The following is an 18,525-nucleotide window of genomic DNA, read 5'->3' on the forward strand; positions in this document are numbered from 1 at the left end:
AGCTTTAAAAAAAAAAAAAAAAAAAAATGCCATAAGGGCGATTTCGTAACTTAACCCTAATAAAACGGCGTCGTTTCGAGGTTTCCGTCCAGACTAACGGTTTTGACTAACGGAGTGGCCAAAATGCAAAATTTTGGTAGTTTGGGGGGCTACTTTATGAGTTTTGGAACATCAGGGGGCTAAATCGCAAACGGCTGGTAGTTTGGGGGGCTTTTTTATATTTTTCCCAAAAAACTATATAGTTTGGTGTGCATTTTTTTGCTAATGCTTAGTTCCCATAAAGTCTTGTTCTAATTAGTGTGTAAGTAACTGGTGATGAAGGTATATTTTTCTAATATACTATGATATAAATAAAATAAACATGCAATTCTATGTAAAATGCTGCTCTAGATCAAGCATGTACATGTGATGCCCATTTTGCACTTAAAGTTGCCCAAACATATAAATGTCAACATATCCTCTTTGACAGAAATTCCTAAACGTTAGATTAAGTATTCAAAAGACTCATCTTCCTTTTGAAAAACTGTCCATATTATTTCTGATACTCTTTAGTTTACTTGGTGCATTTGGGAGTTGGTCTGTCACTTGGGTCTGTTTGGAAATAAATAATCAACGTTTTTAAACCAGTTGCAATTTTTGAGTATTTGAGATTGTGATTTTAAAAACGAAAATTTTAAAATTGTGATAAAATTTGCGATTTCTATAAGCGGACTGGATGATGCTTATTTGAAAAAATGTGAATTTAAATCAAAATTATGATTTCGCTTAAAAAAATATTTAGGACAATATTTATCTATTTGACTATAAAATCACAATTATATGTTAGTGTTATCTAAACACTTGGTTGATAAAAAAAATATTTCTTAACTTTTTTTACCAAAAATAAATTTTAAAACATAACAATTTTAAAAATTATAAAATCGTACCTATTGAAATAGCAATTCCAATTTCCAAACAGGTACTTAACCAAATAGACACAACTCACAAGGCAAGCGTGCGCCTTCGCCTGCAGTGAGACCGAACAGTATTCACCAGTCGGTAGTTCGTAGTTTCTACCGTTGAAGACCGCGCTATCTTTAGTTACTATGCATTGTTGTTGAGTAGCTGTTGAGGCTTCGCCGGATAGCTGGATTTTTGTTTGCTCCGGTAGCGGATGGCGTCATCGTCGTCATCATCGGCGGCAGTTAGGTCATGGAGGACGGCGTTTCTGACGATGAGAGACGAAACCCTAGCAAGTGGAGCCGGCGCCACGCCCTCCTCTTCCATTCCCCAACTCCTTCAGCATCTTGTCTTCTCCCATTCTCAGTCTCTCGTCTCTGCCGCCCCACATCTTCCTCCTCACGAGGTTCGCTTCTTCCCTCTCCCAGCTGTGTATTGCAATAATAAAAATATATTCACTTTGAACGAGGATTTCCATTTCTATTTCTATTTCTATGAATGTGTGTTTTCGCTACTGGAATAGGTTACCTCCGACATCTTGTTTATGCTGGAATTGGTTGCCTCTAATTGTCACGACCCACAAGATATGACCGCTACATTTTCTCACACATCAAACTTGGTATTCGCTCGGCGCTCTACTTTTGGTTCTCTGTTCTTCGGTATTGATTCTTGCCCTGATTTATTCTTCGTTCAATTTGCCTCAGATTCGTGATGTATGTCGTCGTGTTTCCTATGAGATTAGCTCATCTTCGTGGTCTCTCATACTTGACTCATTTGCAAATATGCTGGAATATCTTCTTAACAAAGCTGATTCTTCAGCTAATGCTGCTAAAATTACTTCCATGATGGATTGCTTAGAGACCATAAGGTTAGTTTTCGAACATGTTCTACGAGTTGCCCCTTCTCATTTTGGCCCAATTCATTTCTACGGAATGATAGTGCTATTGCTATTGCTATATTTGCACAGTATAAAATGGCCTCGGGTTTCTTTTATTTTCAAGCTTCACTTGGTTATGACTTCCGTTTACGTCTTGAAAATTTATTCTTACAACCATGCTCTAACTTTCCTTTTCTTACCTCAGACGGCTCATCAGTGCTCGTCACAGAAAATGTTCACCATCTGAAGATATCCAGCTGGTGAAATTCCTTCTCCGCATTATTGTCAGCTCTCACTCAGAGTTAATTTGCTCATCTCATTCTATCAGAAACCAAAAGTGTGCTGCTGAAATGGGAAAGAGAGGACCCAGATACTGCAGTTTATGGGAAGTCCAGACTGTCACTTTTTCTATGCTTGGTGAAACTGTCACAAGAGACGGGTCATCCATTCCGGATGATGTTTGGAAATCGATGATTGAGGTGGGCATACCTTTCTTTTCCTATTTGGTGATGTCTATCTATATAGATGCTTAGGTTGCTCTATTTCCTATAGGTTCTTAGGAGAGTGATGGATTTCTTGGCATCTAAGAGCTTGCTTGTGGAAGACAATGTTATGTCCAGGTATTCCTCCTCTTTTCTATAACTTAATCCTAAGAAAAGAAAAACAAAAAATAATCCTTCAGATTATTTGTTCTAATGTATTTGTTTGAATCTTCTTCTCATCCTTTACAACTGGTGGTACTTTTGCTCTGCAGGTTTTATGCATCTCTCCTGCATTGTCTGCATTTGGTTCTTATGGATCCTAAATGTTCCATTTCTGACCATGTAAGTCAATTTCTTTGTGTTTTGGGACTTGAGATCGATTGATGATTTTTATCTCTGGCCGTTGTCTTTTAGAATCTCTAACTTTGTGATGTTTTTTGCAGGTGACAGGTTTTGTAGTGGCATTACGAATGTTTTTTACCTATGGCCTTAGTGGTAGAACACAACTTACATATCCAGCTGCTGCTCACCAGGAGAAGGAACTCCATACAGTGAGCAAGTCAAGTTTGGAAGAACCTAAAAGAGTAGATCATAGTCCATATAGGCCTCCACACTTGCGCAAAATGGAAACTTCAAATATGAAGGAGAAGAAAGCTCAGAATCCTCAAAGTTTCTCAGATCATGAATCTTCTATGGGTTATTTCACATCATCAGATTCTGATTACAGTGACAGTGATGGATTGGTTAAAGACAGTGACACTGTTCAGAACTCTAAGGTCAGAGTAGCTGCCATTGTTTGCATTCAGGTAAGTTCACAACACCATTTTTTCTTGTTCTCATTCATCCTTCTGATGCTTGAGTCATTCAAGGTGTCATCTTGCTGTTGTTCTTGTTTTTTTTTTGTTTTTTTGGGTTATGTTTTTAAAGATCAATTGGAAATAGTAGCATACAGAACTGATAGCCCTCCCTTACCCAATATCCTTCCTCCTATTTTAGGTTGTACCCTATATCTCCCCCATTTGGAGGAGCAGATGTACCACTTGACAACAAGTATAATTTCCTATATCTAGACGTGTTACTAAACTGTTAGATTCACCAAGTATTATACGTATTGGTGAAGGTCTCTTAAGGAGACCATCACACCTGGAATGGCACTTGGGTTGATGGAAGTTTTGAGGACCACAAGAGGACTTTGGAGTAGATTAAGTCTCTTTTTTCTTTCAATACCCTGTATCTTTGAACGGCTGCTTTTATTTTTCCTTAGGTGATTAGTTTTCATGAGTTTCTTGTTTTTTTGGTCCTAGTAGTTAGTTTCCTTCGTATACTCTCTGTATGCCTGGGGGCGCCTTACGCTTTTAATGATATATTGATTACTTATAAAAAGAAAAAGAAAAAAAGAATGACACTTATGAGTTATTTTTATTTAGGCTTGTTTTTCCTATATAATATAGTCTTATTTTCAGTGAGAAGATTTTATGTGCTGTAATGACAAAAATCTCTAGCTGCCATGCACAGGTGTGCAGGTTTGAGTCTTTAGAGCATCCTCTTCTTGTGAAAATGCTTAACATGAGGACTTTTCATGCCAACCCTCCTTGGGCCCTTCATTTTAAACAGCATGTGCCAGTTTTCTTTCTTAGTTTAGCACTTTTCAGTTTACTTTTAGGGTAAATGACACTTTCCCCCCGATGAATTACCACACGTGTGTGTCCCTTGACAAACATACTAACTTTATGTTTGTTTAAATATAAAATTTTCTATCTCTTATGTTGAAAATCAATATAAAAGAGGTATTTGAGAATGGGATTGGTAATTTTTTTTTTCTTTTTAAATGTTTAAGACTCTTTTCACATAAAGGACATTCAGAATATGTTTACAAGGGTGGTAGTTTGTCAGAGGAAAGTGTCAGCTAGCCCTATTTTTATTTGTTACTTAATTTTTAGATGTCCCTTTGGCATGCCCCTTTTGCATGTTTGCTACCTTTGGCATTGTTAATAAATTACTGCCTATCACAAAAGATAATGTTAGAAGTGTTATTAGCATTAGGGTTTAAGGGTAGTTTGGTCTTTATGTCATTTGGGTTTAGTCTATATATTGTGATGCTTTGTATTAGGTTTATTAAGCTTAATAACAAGCATAGGCAGCAGCCTCCTTTCCTCTTCTCCCTCTCAAACTCCCCCTCATACAAATCTTAACATGGTATCAGAGCCAAAGGTCCTGGGATCGAACTTTGACTCTATCAATTCACCCCCCATTTAAATAAAATATTTCACGTGTTGGGTTTCACCTATTAAAAGGGAGCTTGAGCCCACACGTGAGGGGAAGTGTTAAAATAATGGTTAAGTGATTAAATTTACCTCTTCCTGTAAGCTTAAGCTTATGGGATAACTGGTAATTTAACATGGTATTAGAGTCCACACGTGAGGGGAAGTGTTAAAGTAATGGTTAAGTGATTAAACATACTTCTTCCTATAAGTTTTAGTTGTATGTTTTTCTAGTTGTTTTTTGATTTGCTTGTATCTTCCAAGCTGGATTCATACGATGTATATGTTCCGGCTTGAGGGGGAGTGTTAGAAGTGTTATTAGCATTAGGGTTTAAGGGTAGTTTGGTCTTTATGTCATTAGGGTTTAGTCTATATATTGTGATGCTTTGTATTAGGTTTATTAAGCTTAATAACAAGAAGAGGCAGCAGCCTCCTTTCCTCTTCTCCCTCTCAAACTCCCCCTCCTACAAATCTTAACAGATAAAAGTTGTGCTTTGCTTGTTAGCTTAGCCCCTTCCACAGTTCCATTATCATTACCTCTAGTATAAACTATTTTGATAACTATTTTCAACGCTTACTTTTACCGTTTTCCTTCAAAATTTGGCTTAAGGATCTCTGTCAAGCTGATTCCAAATCATTCACTACCCAGTGGACTCTGCTTTTGCCAACCAGTGATGTTCTACAACCTAGGTGAAGCATTAGTCGTACTTTGTCCTGTTTTTGTTGTATTTCTTCTTCTATCCCTAAATTTCTCAACTTTCAACTTTGTTGTTTCTTTCTTATATACAGGAAGTTTGAAGCTACTTTAATGACATGTTTGCTATATGATCCTTATTTAAAGGTATTGGCTTTTTTTTTGGTTATTTAATTAAAACTAGGTCCCCCTTAGTAATTAATTTTTTTTTTGTAAATTTTGATACATGATACATAAAACGACTTTTCACCAATTACAGTTTTGGTACATTTTTTTTTTTCAATCATATTATGATTTTACTTTAGTGTTGTTCCTAGCTAACAGGCTAATATGTGCTGTTTTGTGTTGCCTAGGCTCGAATTGCTTCTGCCTCAGCTCTGGAAGTCATGTTGGATGGGCCTTCTTCCATTTTTCTGCAGGTTGCAGAATACAAAGGATCTTCTAAGTTCGGATCTTTTATGGCACTTTCAAGTTCTCTTGGACAAATACTAATGCAACTGCATACAGGTATTGAAATATGCTAGAATGTTAATTAAATGATTTAATTTACTTCTATCAACTTAAACTTTTGGAAGAACTAATGATTTATCATTAACACGATATTAGAATAAATCGATCTGAATTTTCAAGACAATGGTCTTGAAATCAAACCCTAACTCCAAAATTTACCTCTCATTTTAGTTAAAATTCTACGCTTTATGCCTCATTTATTGAGAGAGAGTGATAGAATATTAATTAAATGATTAATGTTATCATTTCCTATCAGCGTATGTTTTTAGGACATCTAGTGATTTTACAAAAAATACATTGCTGTACTCTTCATTTAGGTTGGTGGAAATTGTGCCTTCTTTTGGTGCTTTTTTTCTATGCTTCTAAATTATTATTTTTACTGTTTACATGCTTGAGTATTACATCTGTTCCATATCTATCTTGTGTAGGGATTTTGTACTTAGTCCAACGTGAAACTCATGGTAGATTGCTGGCATCCTTATTCAAGATTCTCATGCAATTAGTATTGTCCACACCGTATGAATCTTCTTCTCTTAGTGATTTTATATTCGTTAAACCTTTGTCTTTTACTCTACTTGATAAACTGCTTTACTATTACTTATTGCTTCTTACTTATCAAAAAAAAAAAAAAATTACTTATTGCTTCTCATGTTGTCCTTTTGGAACCCTATTGAATCATTTAGCACATTAGCCAAGGCCCTTGGAGGAAATCTCTTCCTTGCTTTTGGATCTCCCATCCATTTTCTTGATAATATTTGAAGTAATAGATATAAATAATTTTGTTATATATTAGCTTCTGACGATAGACGAGATGATAGGTAGTGCATGAGGTAAGTGTCGGCGCATGAGGTTTGTTTTAGAGGTGTGTTAATGGAATTTTTCTGTTAAGTGTTCATCAGATTCTAGAGATGGGACACTTGGGATATTTCTATGTGGAAGCAAAATCGTTTGAGTTCCATCATGAGATTGGTTTTGGTGGTGTCCAGTTAGCAGAGAGAAGTACGAGGAGTGTTTTGAGTGGTGGTCCTGGGCTGGGCAAGCATGGTTTGGCTGATGAAGTCGTTGGAGGTGTTGATCAAAGGAGAAGAATTAAGTGATTTTTGGAGGATCTTTCGAATGGGGAATATAGTGTATGTTTTGTGGTGACGAGGAAATAATCACAGCAGGTTCATTGAATTGTCGGAATATGGTGGTTGTGCCACTCTGTGCTTTTAAGGAATTTGCATTACTTATAAAAAAAAAAAATGGTTGTCCTTTTGGTGCTAAACTAATTTGCAAAACCTTATACGTGCAAAACACATGCCAAGTCGTGAGAATTCAATTGCAAAATGTGGCATATGTGGTTCAAGTTGTCACCTACCTGTCACACTGGGATAATCTTGTGCAGCTTGGGCGTGTGTATAGATGATCATGTCCTCTAAATTTACATTTCCCAACAATGTCTGTATACACACCTATAGTTTTTAACTATCTTATACAAAGGTATAATACATGATGTTATGATATATCGCAAATATTATTTACTGTTATGAGGGATATAATCGATATTAACCCGCAAAAGTTTTCTCAAAATAACACGAAGCAAACTGCTGGTCCATAGCAATTGATTACGGATCTGAAGATTCTGAACCTCTTAGAATGTTGTTTCATTATAGGATAATGTTTATAATCTGGTAATTTGAAATATAGGTTAGGGTAGGATTAGGAACTAATTAGTTGATTAATTTTACCATAAGTGGGCCTAGTGACAAATTGAGCATATAATATCAATTCTTTTTTGAGTGGTGGATGAGCATTGGTAAGTGCATATCATGCTGATAGCATTCAATTGACTAATTCAGAGGTTCTACGCATTTACACTCTAATGCTGAATGTTCCAGCCTTTCAGTTCGATCATACTTCAAATGCATTCTTCTATTGAGAAAATGTGTCTAATCACAAAATTGTTGTTTGTATTCGTGATCACTCTTCAGATATTCAAGAATGCCTGGAGATTTGTTGCCAACAGTTATCACATCTCTACGAACAAGGGTTAACGAAGGGTTTTCATTCAGAAATGATCAGAGTGGTCTTCTGGTTAGTCTCCTGATATATGTTATGTGGAAATATATATGAATCCCCCCTCTCCCTTGCTCTTTCTGCAATGTCTTGTTATATTTCTACCTCCTTTAACAGGCTGCTGCTGTTAGTTGCTTGACGGCAGCTCTTTCTACTTCACCTTCCATACAAGTCAGACAAATGCTTTTCGAAGAAATATCTACAGGTTTGCTCAACCCCCTTTTTGTGTGTAGGCAATTCTAATTTTACTTTTAAGTACAGACACCTAGAGAAAATCTTTGTAAATCTTGTAGCTTCCAAAACCTCATAGCTCCTAAAGGAAGCCTGAGAGGGAAAAACAATCACAACATCCAAAAGCACCAGAATTACAAAATTGCCTAAGCATGCTCTCTCTCCCCATTCAACAAAGCAAATCTTAAGAGGCATTAACAAAGTTTTAGAGTTCTAAGATGTAAGAATGGAGGATTCTAGGCGCTATTACTTTTTTATTTTTAGTTTATTTTTATATATGTAATCGAAATATCATTAAAAGTGTAAGGCGTCATCAAATATACAAGAAATATACAAGAGAAAACATGTAACTAGAAGAAGAAAAAAGAACAAGAAAATCATGAAAACTTAGGACCAAAAGAGAAATATAGGCAGTTGTCAATAGATAAAGAGTATTGAAGAAGAAAGACTTGCTCTCATGATCTAAAAAATTCCTACCATTCATTTCCCTCCAAATACACCATAAAAGACAAGAGGGCACCATTTTTCATACAACAACACTTTGAATGCTGCCAGTAGTCAACTAACAAGTATCCAAGTCAGTAACTAGTGTAGGCATAACCCAGGAAAGCCCAAAGCGATTGAAGAAAACATTCTATGGGGCACACGCCGCCTCACAATGGAGAAGAAGATGATCCTTTGACTCTTAATTTTTATTTATTTATTTTAAAATTTTTTTGCATATGCAACACCTATCAATCTCTATGACATGCAACTTCCAAAGATTTTCCATGGTAAGGATCTTTCTTAGGGCCGTCGACCAAGCAAAAAAAGTCGCTCTTAAGGGAGCCTTAGTCTGCCAAATACTATTCCAAGGGAAAAGAGAGCCTTATCAAAGTTCCTAGACCCTAAAAAAAAGCTTGAACGAAGGCCTCCATCAACTGTCGCAAAAATCATTTTACTAAGAGCCTCTATAACAATGAGAAAGAGCAAAGAAGATAGATGATCTCCCTGTCTCCGACCACGAGATCTGATGAAGAAACTAGAAGGGGGACCATTCACCAAGACAGAAAGCACACAACAGAAATACAATGCTATCCAATTACACCATTTCTCTCCAAAACCACACCTCCTCAACAAGTACAAAAGAAACTCCCAGTTAACTAGATCATAGACCTTATTAATATCCAGTTTGCAAAGCACACCTGGAACACCAGATTTGATCCTGCAATCCAAGCATTCATTAGCTATGAGCACGGAGTCTAGAATTTGCCTACCTCTGACAAACACATTTTAGGGCTTCGAAATAGTCTTCTCTACAACCCTTTTCAATTTATTGGCTAGGATTGGCAATAATCTTATAAACCCCACTCACACTAATAGGTTTAAAACTTTTAACATCAATTGCCCCGAGCTTCTTTAGAATGAAGGCAATAAAAGTCGCATTAAGGCCTTTTTCAAACTTACATCTAGCATGAAAATCATGGAAAACCCTCATGACATAATCTTTAATCACGTCTCAACATGCTTGGAGAAAGACATAGTAAAAGCATCGGGGCCTGACGCCTTATCACTATTCATACCTTTCACCACCTCCAAACACTTAGATTCCTCAAACTGTCTCTAACCATATGGCTTCCTCCTTAGCAACAACTTGGGCCGCTAACTAAACTGTTGGGAAAGCAATTGGTTATAGAAAAGCACGTGTCCCCTGATCTCAGAATGATCAGAGAGCAGTGATCCAACTCGATGAAATTATTTATCCTATTCAAGTTAGCCACTTGATGGAAACAATTTGTGCACTTGAGGTTTCTTGATAAGTGCAACCCAATTCCTCTCCTTCGACTTTCCTTTCAACTTCATCAGTCCGTCAAGGCTTAGGTGATGAATCACCAGGTTCAATCAATAATATGTTTTTTTAGAATAATAATAAGGTTCAATCAATGATAAAATCTGCATTGATTTTTTTTGTTAGTTTGGTGGGAATCACTTGGTTCTTCTTCCCTATAATGCTCAGAAAGCTTTCTTTCAAATTCAACCTGCCACCTCACGCAACTCGTGATACTGACAACTTCGATTTATTTTCATAGCCAACTCTTTAAAGGTGCTCACGGATGTTGTTACTAGTAGCCTGAAATAAATTGTTATAACCATCTATAACCAGACAAAGACATTGAACACAGTGGATGCTGAACATCTACATGCCTTTTAAGTTCAACTTACACATTGAGAATCGTGTGTGGGAACTTCGCAAACAAAACCAGGAGAGCCTATCAAACTGCGGTTAACAGTCCTGACCAAACTTCTGTTTTAGTTATTACAATGATGAAAATACCCCCAAATCCTAATGACTAACAAACCCTAATAACTCTTCTAACAAGTTCATTACTGACTACTATTATTAATTGACGTAAGTTATCAGGCCAAGAAACTGGCAAGTATAGATGACCTTTTCGTTGCCACTGCCTATTTTCTTTTGGCTTGATTTTTTATTTGCATCCCAAACTTACTATTAATTTTAGAAATTTCATTCATTCCTTTGATATTTTCCTTGTCGATTACATTAGATTTCATTTGATACCTTTTTTCAGGCTTCCTTGAGGCTGAAAAGAAGTCCGGTGTTCTTTTTACATTATTTCAATATGCAGAACAACTAACCAGCCCAAATGTATGCTTTGAGGCTCTCCAGGTAATATTTTAAGAAAGCTAATACTGTTTCATTTGTGATGGTTGGCTTCTAACAATTATAATTAATAGTGGGATTAGTAATTCTTGTCTGGCCGTCCCTTGTTCTTGCTATTTTCTTCTTATTGGTTGCAGGCACTGAAAACTGTGTCACACAATTACCCAAATATTGTGTTTGCATGTTGGGGACAAGTTTCCACCATTGTTTATGGCTTCTTGACGGTACCAACTCCAGAAGTTTATGCAAGGCCATGGAAGGGACACACTGGAGACACTGTTGGGTTTATTGGGGAAAAAGTTATTACAGCCGCTGTCAAGGTAGTCTTCCCAACACACACAACTCACACACCCAAAAATATAAAAGATAAAACAAATCCTTATTTGTTGGTTTGTGGTGAAATATATTTGTCTAGCGAAAGAAAAAGGGCAGATTCAGCTCATTTAGATTTAAGGATCCCTCCTATGGTACTTATCAAAAAAAAAAAAAAGGATTCCCTCCTATGGTTTCTACTGATTGTGCCATATTCTCAAAGCAAGCATATGTCCTTCAATGATCTGCACTGATTGTACCATAGGGTTTCTTTTTTTGTTTCACTTCTCGGACACTAGCTTTCAGTGAACCCTTCATTAGGGAGATTTATGTTTTTGGTGTTTTTTTTTTTTTTTCATGATGTCTATCTTCTGAATTTATTTCACTATTGAAATTCTGTTCAAGCGGCTTTGATGTAAGAACTTTGGCTTGAATGCAGATTTCTCAGTATTTAAAGTTTTAGAGAATATAAGGACTAGATAGAATAGAACCTCAAGTTTTATTTTTTGTGACAGGAATACCTCTTCTTGTTCTTCTTACTCTGTTCATCCTGTCATAGTTTTTTTTGTTAAAATTTTCAGGTTTTGGATGAATGTCTTCGTGCATTATCTGGATTTAAAGGAACTGAGGATCTTTTGGATGATAAAGTTACCCCATTTACTTCTGAGTGCATAAGGATAAAGAAAATTTCATCAGCCCCATCTTATGAACTAGATAGCACAGAACTTACCGAAAGTGAAGCCAAAGCATGCCCGTCAGGAATTGAGCAGTGGTGTGAGGCAATTGAGAAGCATATGCCTCTAATTTTATGGCATACTTCTGCAATGGTTGGTTAGGTTTTTGTCTCTTCATTCTTTTTGAACAAGTGTCATTAATATATTTGGTTTTGTTGGAATTCTCATCTTATTTGCTTTAGGTTTCTATGTTCATCAAAATGATATCTCTTCTGTGTTTTGTCATATTATTTGCGTAGACAGAAAATTGATTTTTCTTACACTTATCAAAAAAGAAAATTGAGTTTTCTTCCAGTTTTTGATTTCTGTATAGCAGGTATTTTTATAAGCAATCTTGTCTCAATGATGATGGTGAAAGTTTATATTGTCTGGAAAACTCAGATTCAAATACATATAATATCTAAATTGTTTTTATTTCTCTGGAAGGTGAGAGCTGCATCAGTTACGTGTTTTGCGGGCATAACTTCCTCTGTGTTCTCCTCTCTCACGAAGGAGAAACAAGATTTCATTCTTTCTTCATTAGTAAGTTTTGATGCAATGTGTACTTGAATCTGTGTTTGCTTTCTGTGTTATGATGAATGGAACAGAATGTCTTTGCCAATTAGGTTATGGATTTAATTGCAAAATCTTTGTAGATAAATGCTTCTGTATACAATGAGGTGCCTTCAGTTAGGTCTGCTGCTTGTCGAGCCATTGGTGTCATCACATGTTTTCCTCAAGTTTCTCAAAGGTGATTATGAAATGCTGTGAAATGAAATGGTCTAGTAACATTCTTATGATCATTTATCTACTGGTTTTTGTGCAAGAACCATGGCTAGGGATTTTACTAAAAACTCAAACCATATAGTGCAGAGATCCTCGACAAGTTTATCCATGCTGTTGAGATTAATACTCGCGATCCCCTGGTCTCGGTATATTTTTGTTTTTAATATTAAATTTTAGATCACACATTTGAAATTTGTTACTATAGAAAGTAAATCTTATTGGAAGTACTTGTTTCAGGTAAAAATAACAGCCTCTTGGGCTTTGGCCAACATATGTGATTCAATCCGTCTCTGTATTGATGATTTTCCATCAAAACCATCCAAAGGTGGGCTTGAGGTTACAAGTGTACTTTTATGAGTCAAGCTTTTTCTTTTTTGTAGTATTATTGCATTCCCTTTCTAATCAGTTATTGTTATTATTTGTCACAGACTCAAATGCTGACTCTTCGTTAATTGCGTTGTTAACCGAGTGTGCTTTGCGTCTAACAAAGGATGGAGACAAGGTAAGTATTGTTATTTGGTAATTTGTTTCACTCTCTATTTGGAGTTTGGACCCATTGCATTCATGCATACTTGTTGAAGTAGCATTTTATACTTTTGTCTCTGTCTCTGTTTCTATCTCGGTGCTCTCTCTCCCACCTTGTGCACAGCAATAGGTACTTTTATAGTCCTTGACCTATTGCATCAATATGCACTTTCTAGTTTGTCATATTATAAAGTCGTCATTGTGGCTTTATCTCATTTAGCAGTTCAGTCAACTGGATATTTTACTTATAACTGGTAAACTAATAAATCATTATGGACGAGGCAGGATGCAGGAGCCACCCGTCAATCAAGATATTCTCAAAAATTTATATAGCACATTGATCAATATGACCAACAAAATAACCAGTTTTGGAAATCTCTATCATTGATTTTTTCTGGACCTTGTATTTTTTTCATGCTTAGGCATGTATTAGATACTGGTAGATGTTTATATTTGTCTTAGTTTTTTTTTTTTTTTCATGTGATAAATTTAAATTAGTCCTGATGAGTGTGCATATATCTAATACATAAGTATCATACACCTTTTCACATGGCAGTTCCAAAAAACAGGAACACAATTTAATTTATTTTATTATCTATGTCACTATTATATGGATTTGGAAGTCACTCTAATAAAATTGTTTTGTGTTACCGTATTGAGGCAGAGCTTCTGTCCTAAATCACATATACCACCAGTTAGATATAGTATTAAACATTTTGATTTCATTTTCATTTGCCCCTCCCCCCTACTTGTCTCTCTTCCCCGTGGTTAAAATTACTGCATTTCTCTCAGGGGCTTGGTTTTCAGGTTTTACTCTTCTTTTTTTTTTTTCAGCAGCAGATATGATCTTTAAGTTGAAAAGGATTTGTTTTATTGCTACCAAGCTCACCTTTAATGATTTTTTTTAAAAAAAGAACCTCCTTTTTTTTAATCATTGTTCGATTCTTTAGTAAGTCCTTTCCTTTTCCTTTCCATCAGATAAAATCAAATGCTGTGAGGGCTCTTGGGAATCTCTCAAGATTTGTTAAATGTACATGTTTATCTGGTAGTTTTGACAAGCCAATTGACCATATGGGCTTATCTCGGAAGAACAATAGCAATGAGGTTTTCACATCAAGCAATGATAGGAAAGGTAGCCATGGAAATGCATCAAGCTCATTCCATCCAGCTTCTATAGAAGATTCACGTTGGCTTGAGAGAATGGTCCAAGCTTTTATCTCTTGTGTCACAACCGGGAATGTTAAGGTATCATAATCCCATTGTTACACTTGTGTAACCAACTTTGTACTTGAACATGACTGAGAAGTATGCATGTTTTTGTTCTTAATATCGAGTCTGTCAGGCACTCTTTTAAGTGTGACTGTCTGTCTAACAGGTCCAGTGGAATGTTTGTCATGCATTGAGCAACCTATTTCTAAATGAGACATTAAGACTGCAAGACATGGATTGGTATGGTACTTATGCTGGGATGGTTGAGATGCTATTTGCTTACATATGTATTTTCCTGATTTTTTGTTAACAAAATATAGATACATGTCAATGCTACAATTTTTTGCTTTTATCAAGTAAGTCAATTTCATTAAAAGCACAAAGGAGCGCAACCCTAATACACATAAAGTATACACAAGAAACCTTCCATTAAGGAGAAAAAGAACAAAAATCCAAAAATTTAGCAAGTTGGAAAAGTGTGAGCTATTATACGCCCAAATCCATGTATGAAGTGATTTGTACCTGATATTCTTTAGCTCTTCCACCGAAGTCTCACGATCTTCAAAACATGACATTAAAGCGATTTAAACGTGCTGATGCTACAAATAATTATTAGCTGATTAAACTGCAATGGTGAATAAGCAAGTGGAAACTTTATCTTTGTACTGGCAAAGTTCATAAACTTCATCTAGGTGTCTACGGATGGATTTCAGTTTCTAGTTTCCTGTTTCATGCTAATTGTAGAAATTCTTGATGGAGAAGTAAGAAACATTCATACACATATGGGTGTATTTGAATGGACAAAAATTTCCTACAAACTGGGTTGTTGGAAATTTCATCAAACCTAGCTTCTAAAAGTGCCACTTGTCTCTTAGTGAGAAGAACACATTTTTTAATAGCATATGCTTCTTACATGCGTTTTTAATAGTCTTAATAAAAAAACATATGATTCTTACATGCTCAAGGGACATAGCACTTTTAAAGACTGGATTGGAGGAATTCCTACAACCCAGTTTGTAGGAAATTTATATCCGTAGTTGATTAAGGGATAGAAACTTGCATGGTTTGGGCATGTATAGAGAAGACCATAGTGATTCAACTGTAATGAGGGTGTATTTGTGTATGCTAATATTTGTTTACAGATTCATGATCAAGTAGTGCAAGTCTTCATAGGTTTTTGTTCCCCAAAATAGCAATTTAGATGTTTCGGTAACCAACCAACCAACCAACCAACCAACCAACCAAATTGCAATGGAGGGTGTTACTATACAGCCCAAGCAGGTGTTGAGCGGTGGAGAAAGGAATAAGATAAGAGGGAGACAGAAAAAGAAAAAAAGGCCGGTCAGGGTGAAAAAAGTTCAAGTGGGCTGGATGAAGAACGGCGATCCAGGAGCTTCATCGTCCACTGCTGGCCATCAAACAACGATGGGTCAGGCGCCGGGAGGTCCATCGGCGATATCTGCGGGGGGCTTACTAGGAAAAACACCCCCTAATGGTGTGTTGGGGTTGTCCGGCATGAGGGATGGTTTATTACAAGTGGGTCGGCGACAGACAGTGCCGATGGGGAGAGACAAAGCGCCGGAGGTGGTATTGGGCGACGGCAGAGGCTACGAAGCCCAAGAAGATTGGAGGATAGCAGTTCCGGCAGATAAGGAGTCTCGGGCTTTGGTGGCGGGGGGTGGGTCTGGGTCTCTGGTAGTCCAAGCGGGTTGGGCGACTGGTTCAGACCTCCCGGAAGGGTCTGGGTCAGACCTCCCGGCAGTCACTGCTTCTCCGGAAATGTCGCCTAGACCGAGGACTCCACCCAGTTCTAAGATTGCGGAAGTCTGCGAACAAACAACAGAAAAAGGGGAATTAATTTCTCCCAGGGCAGGATTGGAGGTTGGGTTAGTAGGAGGAAGGGAAGGTTTGGAGGAGGATTGTGTGGGAACTTTGTTGGAATCAAGGAATGAAATGGATAGGGGACCAACTCAAACCAGCTTGGAACTATATAACTCTCCATGTATTGTGGAGAAATCTGCTCCAACTCAGGAAATTCCAGTGGTAGGATTGGAATTAGAGGTATATGAAGGGGAGAATCTTATTCCATTAATGAGTTGCTCAGCTCCGGGAAATAAGGGGAAGAAGGGCTCTAAGTCAACAGACAGGGTTTTGAAGCTTGTCAAGGAATTTAGCCAATTCGTGGGAATTACGTGCGATGGGTATGAAGGAAAACTATTGGAGCTGTTTGCGGATATCATTGCAGAAAATGAAAGGAAGGGGGCAGGTGTAGCATCTAATGCGGGAAAGAAAGGATTGAGGGAACTCAATAATTTGGTAAGTTATATCAATTATGAAGGGAGTTCTAGTCGGGTTAGGGCTAAAGGAAGGGCACAAAGAGATAACCCATGAAGCCAAGAATTATTTCTTGGAACGTGAGGGGACTAAATGAGGGCAATAAATGTTTGAAGGTAAGAAATTTACTTAGACAATGGAAGGGGGATATTGTTTGCCTTCAAGAGACGAAAATGAAGTATATTTCCAATGAATTTGTGAGAAATTTATGGGGATGTGTTTATGCGGACTGGGTTTTTGTTGCATCAAAAGGAGCATCGGGTGGAATCTTATTGATGTGGGATAGAAGGGTGGTCACAAAGATTGAGGATTATGTGGGAGAGTTTGTTGCAGCCTGTTCTTTCAAGAACGTAGAAGATGACTTTGTTTGGGCTTTTGCGGGGGTCTATGGCCCGAATTTTGATCACATCAGGCACCGGCTATGGGAGGAGTTGGCTGGTCTTACCAGCTGGTGGAACATGCCTTGGTGTATCGGCGGCGATTTTAATGTGACTCATTTTCCTAGTGAAAGGGCGGAGGGAGCACGCCGTACTCGGGCAATGTCAGACTTTTCAGACTTTATAGCTGAGCAGGGGCTTATGGATCTCCCATTAGCCGGAGGGATGGCCACATGGTCAAATTCTTATTCTCGGTCTAGGATCGATCGATTCTTAGTCTCTCCAGAATGGGAAACTAAGTATCCTAGTTTGATCCAGAAAAGGATGCTTAGACTGTGCTCGGATCATTTTCCCATCTTGCTCGATTGTGACGGCATGACAAGAGGTAAGAGGCCTTTTAAATTCGAGAACATGTGGTTGAAATATGAGGGGTTCGTGGACAAGGTACGGGCTTGGTGGTCCTCTTATAATTTTTCTGGCTCTTCAAGTTTCATCTTGGCTAAAAAGCTTAAGGCGTTAAAGGGGGACCTTAAAAGCTGGAACGAGGTGGAATTTGGCAATGTGAGTGCTAGATGCCTAGAAAAAGCGGAAGAATTGAAGGCTATGGAGAATTTGGAGGAAGAGAGGGAGCTCGATGAAGAAGAAAAGGAAAGAAAAAGGGTGATTTCTAGGGAGTTGGAGATTGCTCTTTTACAAGAGGAGATCAGTTGGAAACAAAAGTCCAGAATTAGGTGGCTCAAGGAGGGGGATAAATGTACTAAATTTTTTCATCGAATTGCCAATTCGAATCGGAGGTATAATTCCATTGATTCCATAACCATTAATGGAGCAACTAATTCCAACCAAGACATCATCAAGCAACAAGCGGTGCAATTCTACGAGTCTTTGCTCTCTGAACGTTGCAATTGGAGGCCTAGGGTGGACAATCTTGCGTTTGACTTGCTGGAGGCGGATGAGGCCACTCATATAGAATCTCCTTTCGAGGAAAGGGAGGTGTTGGAGGCGGTAAAAGGTATGGATAGAGATAAGGCCCCAGGTCCGGATGGTTTCTCCATGGCTTTTTTCCAAGATTGCTGGGAGGTGATAAAGGAAGATATTATGGCGGTTTTTTCAGACTTTTATGCCCATGGTAAGTTTGAAAAAAGTCTTAATGCTACTTTCATTTCCCTTATTCCAAAGGTGTCTGGGGCTACTGAATTTAAGGATTTTCGTCCTATTAGCCTTATAAGTGGAACTTACAAGATTATTGCCAAAGTTCTTGCTAATAGGATGAAGAGGGTTGTAGCAAGGGTGATATCAAAGCCTCAAAATGCTTTCGTGAAGGGAAGGCAAATTACGGATTCGGTACTTATTGCAAGTGAATGTCTTGACAGCCGGATTAATTCGGGGGAAACGGGGCTGCTTTGTAAACTGGATATGGAGAAGGCTTACGATCACATAAATTTGGATTTTTTATTATATCTTCTTAGGAGATGTGGCTTCGGCGAAAAATGGTGTTCTTGGATTGAGCGTTGTATTTCAACTGCTTGTTTCTCGGTGTTGATCAATGGCACCC

At 37.5% G+C, this 18,525-nt stretch overlaps 1 protein-coding gene across 5 annotated transcripts in view; it reads left to right on the forward strand.

The window, feature by feature from the left end:
- Positions 1–989: 989 nt before the first annotated feature.
- LOC132173631 (uncharacterized) overlaps positions 990–18,525 on the forward strand; it is a 26,744-nt gene continuing 9,208 nt past the window's right edge. For 4 of the 5 annotated variants that reach the window (XM_059585171.1, XM_059585172.1, XM_059585173.1 and 1 more), the window contains exons 1-23: positions 990–1,345; positions 1,463–1,558; positions 1,644–1,807; positions 2,022–2,295; positions 2,369–2,436; positions 2,571–2,640; positions 2,742–3,104; positions 5,170–5,249; positions 5,349–5,400; positions 5,607–5,760; positions 6,192–6,279; positions 7,737–7,839; positions 7,939–8,026; positions 10,623–10,720; positions 10,852–11,034; positions 11,608–11,853; positions 12,187–12,282; positions 12,396–12,490; positions 12,608–12,671; positions 12,763–12,850; positions 12,954–13,027; positions 14,029–14,295; positions 14,426–14,499. In XM_059585171.1, the coding sequence (XP_059441154.1) occupies positions 1,154–1,345; positions 1,463–1,558; positions 1,644–1,807; positions 2,022–2,295; positions 2,369–2,436; positions 2,571–2,640; positions 2,742–3,104; positions 5,170–5,249; positions 5,349–5,400; positions 5,607–5,760; positions 6,192–6,279; positions 7,737–7,839; positions 7,939–8,026; positions 10,623–10,720; positions 10,852–11,034; positions 11,608–11,853; positions 12,187–12,282; positions 12,396–12,490; positions 12,608–12,671; positions 12,763–12,850; positions 12,954–13,027; positions 14,029–14,295; positions 14,426–14,499 (3,077 nt within the window). In that variant the 5' untranslated portion in view covers positions 990–1,153. The remainder of the gene's footprint in view (positions 1,346–1,462; positions 1,559–1,643; positions 1,808–2,021; positions 2,296–2,368; positions 2,437–2,570; positions 2,641–2,741; positions 3,105–5,169; positions 5,250–5,348; positions 5,401–5,606; positions 5,761–6,191; positions 6,280–7,736; positions 7,840–7,938; positions 8,027–10,622; positions 10,721–10,851; positions 11,035–11,607; positions 11,854–12,186; positions 12,283–12,395; positions 12,491–12,607; positions 12,672–12,762; positions 12,851–12,953; positions 13,028–14,028; positions 14,296–14,425; positions 14,500–18,525) is intronic. The other variant, XM_059585175.1, reaches the window with a different exon arrangement.

This window comes from Corylus avellana, chromosome ca3 (genome assembly GCF_901000735.1).
Source record: "Corylus avellana chromosome ca3, CavTom2PMs-1.0".
NCBI classification, from domain to species: Eukaryota; Viridiplantae; Streptophyta; class Magnoliopsida; order Fagales; family Betulaceae; genus Corylus; species Corylus avellana.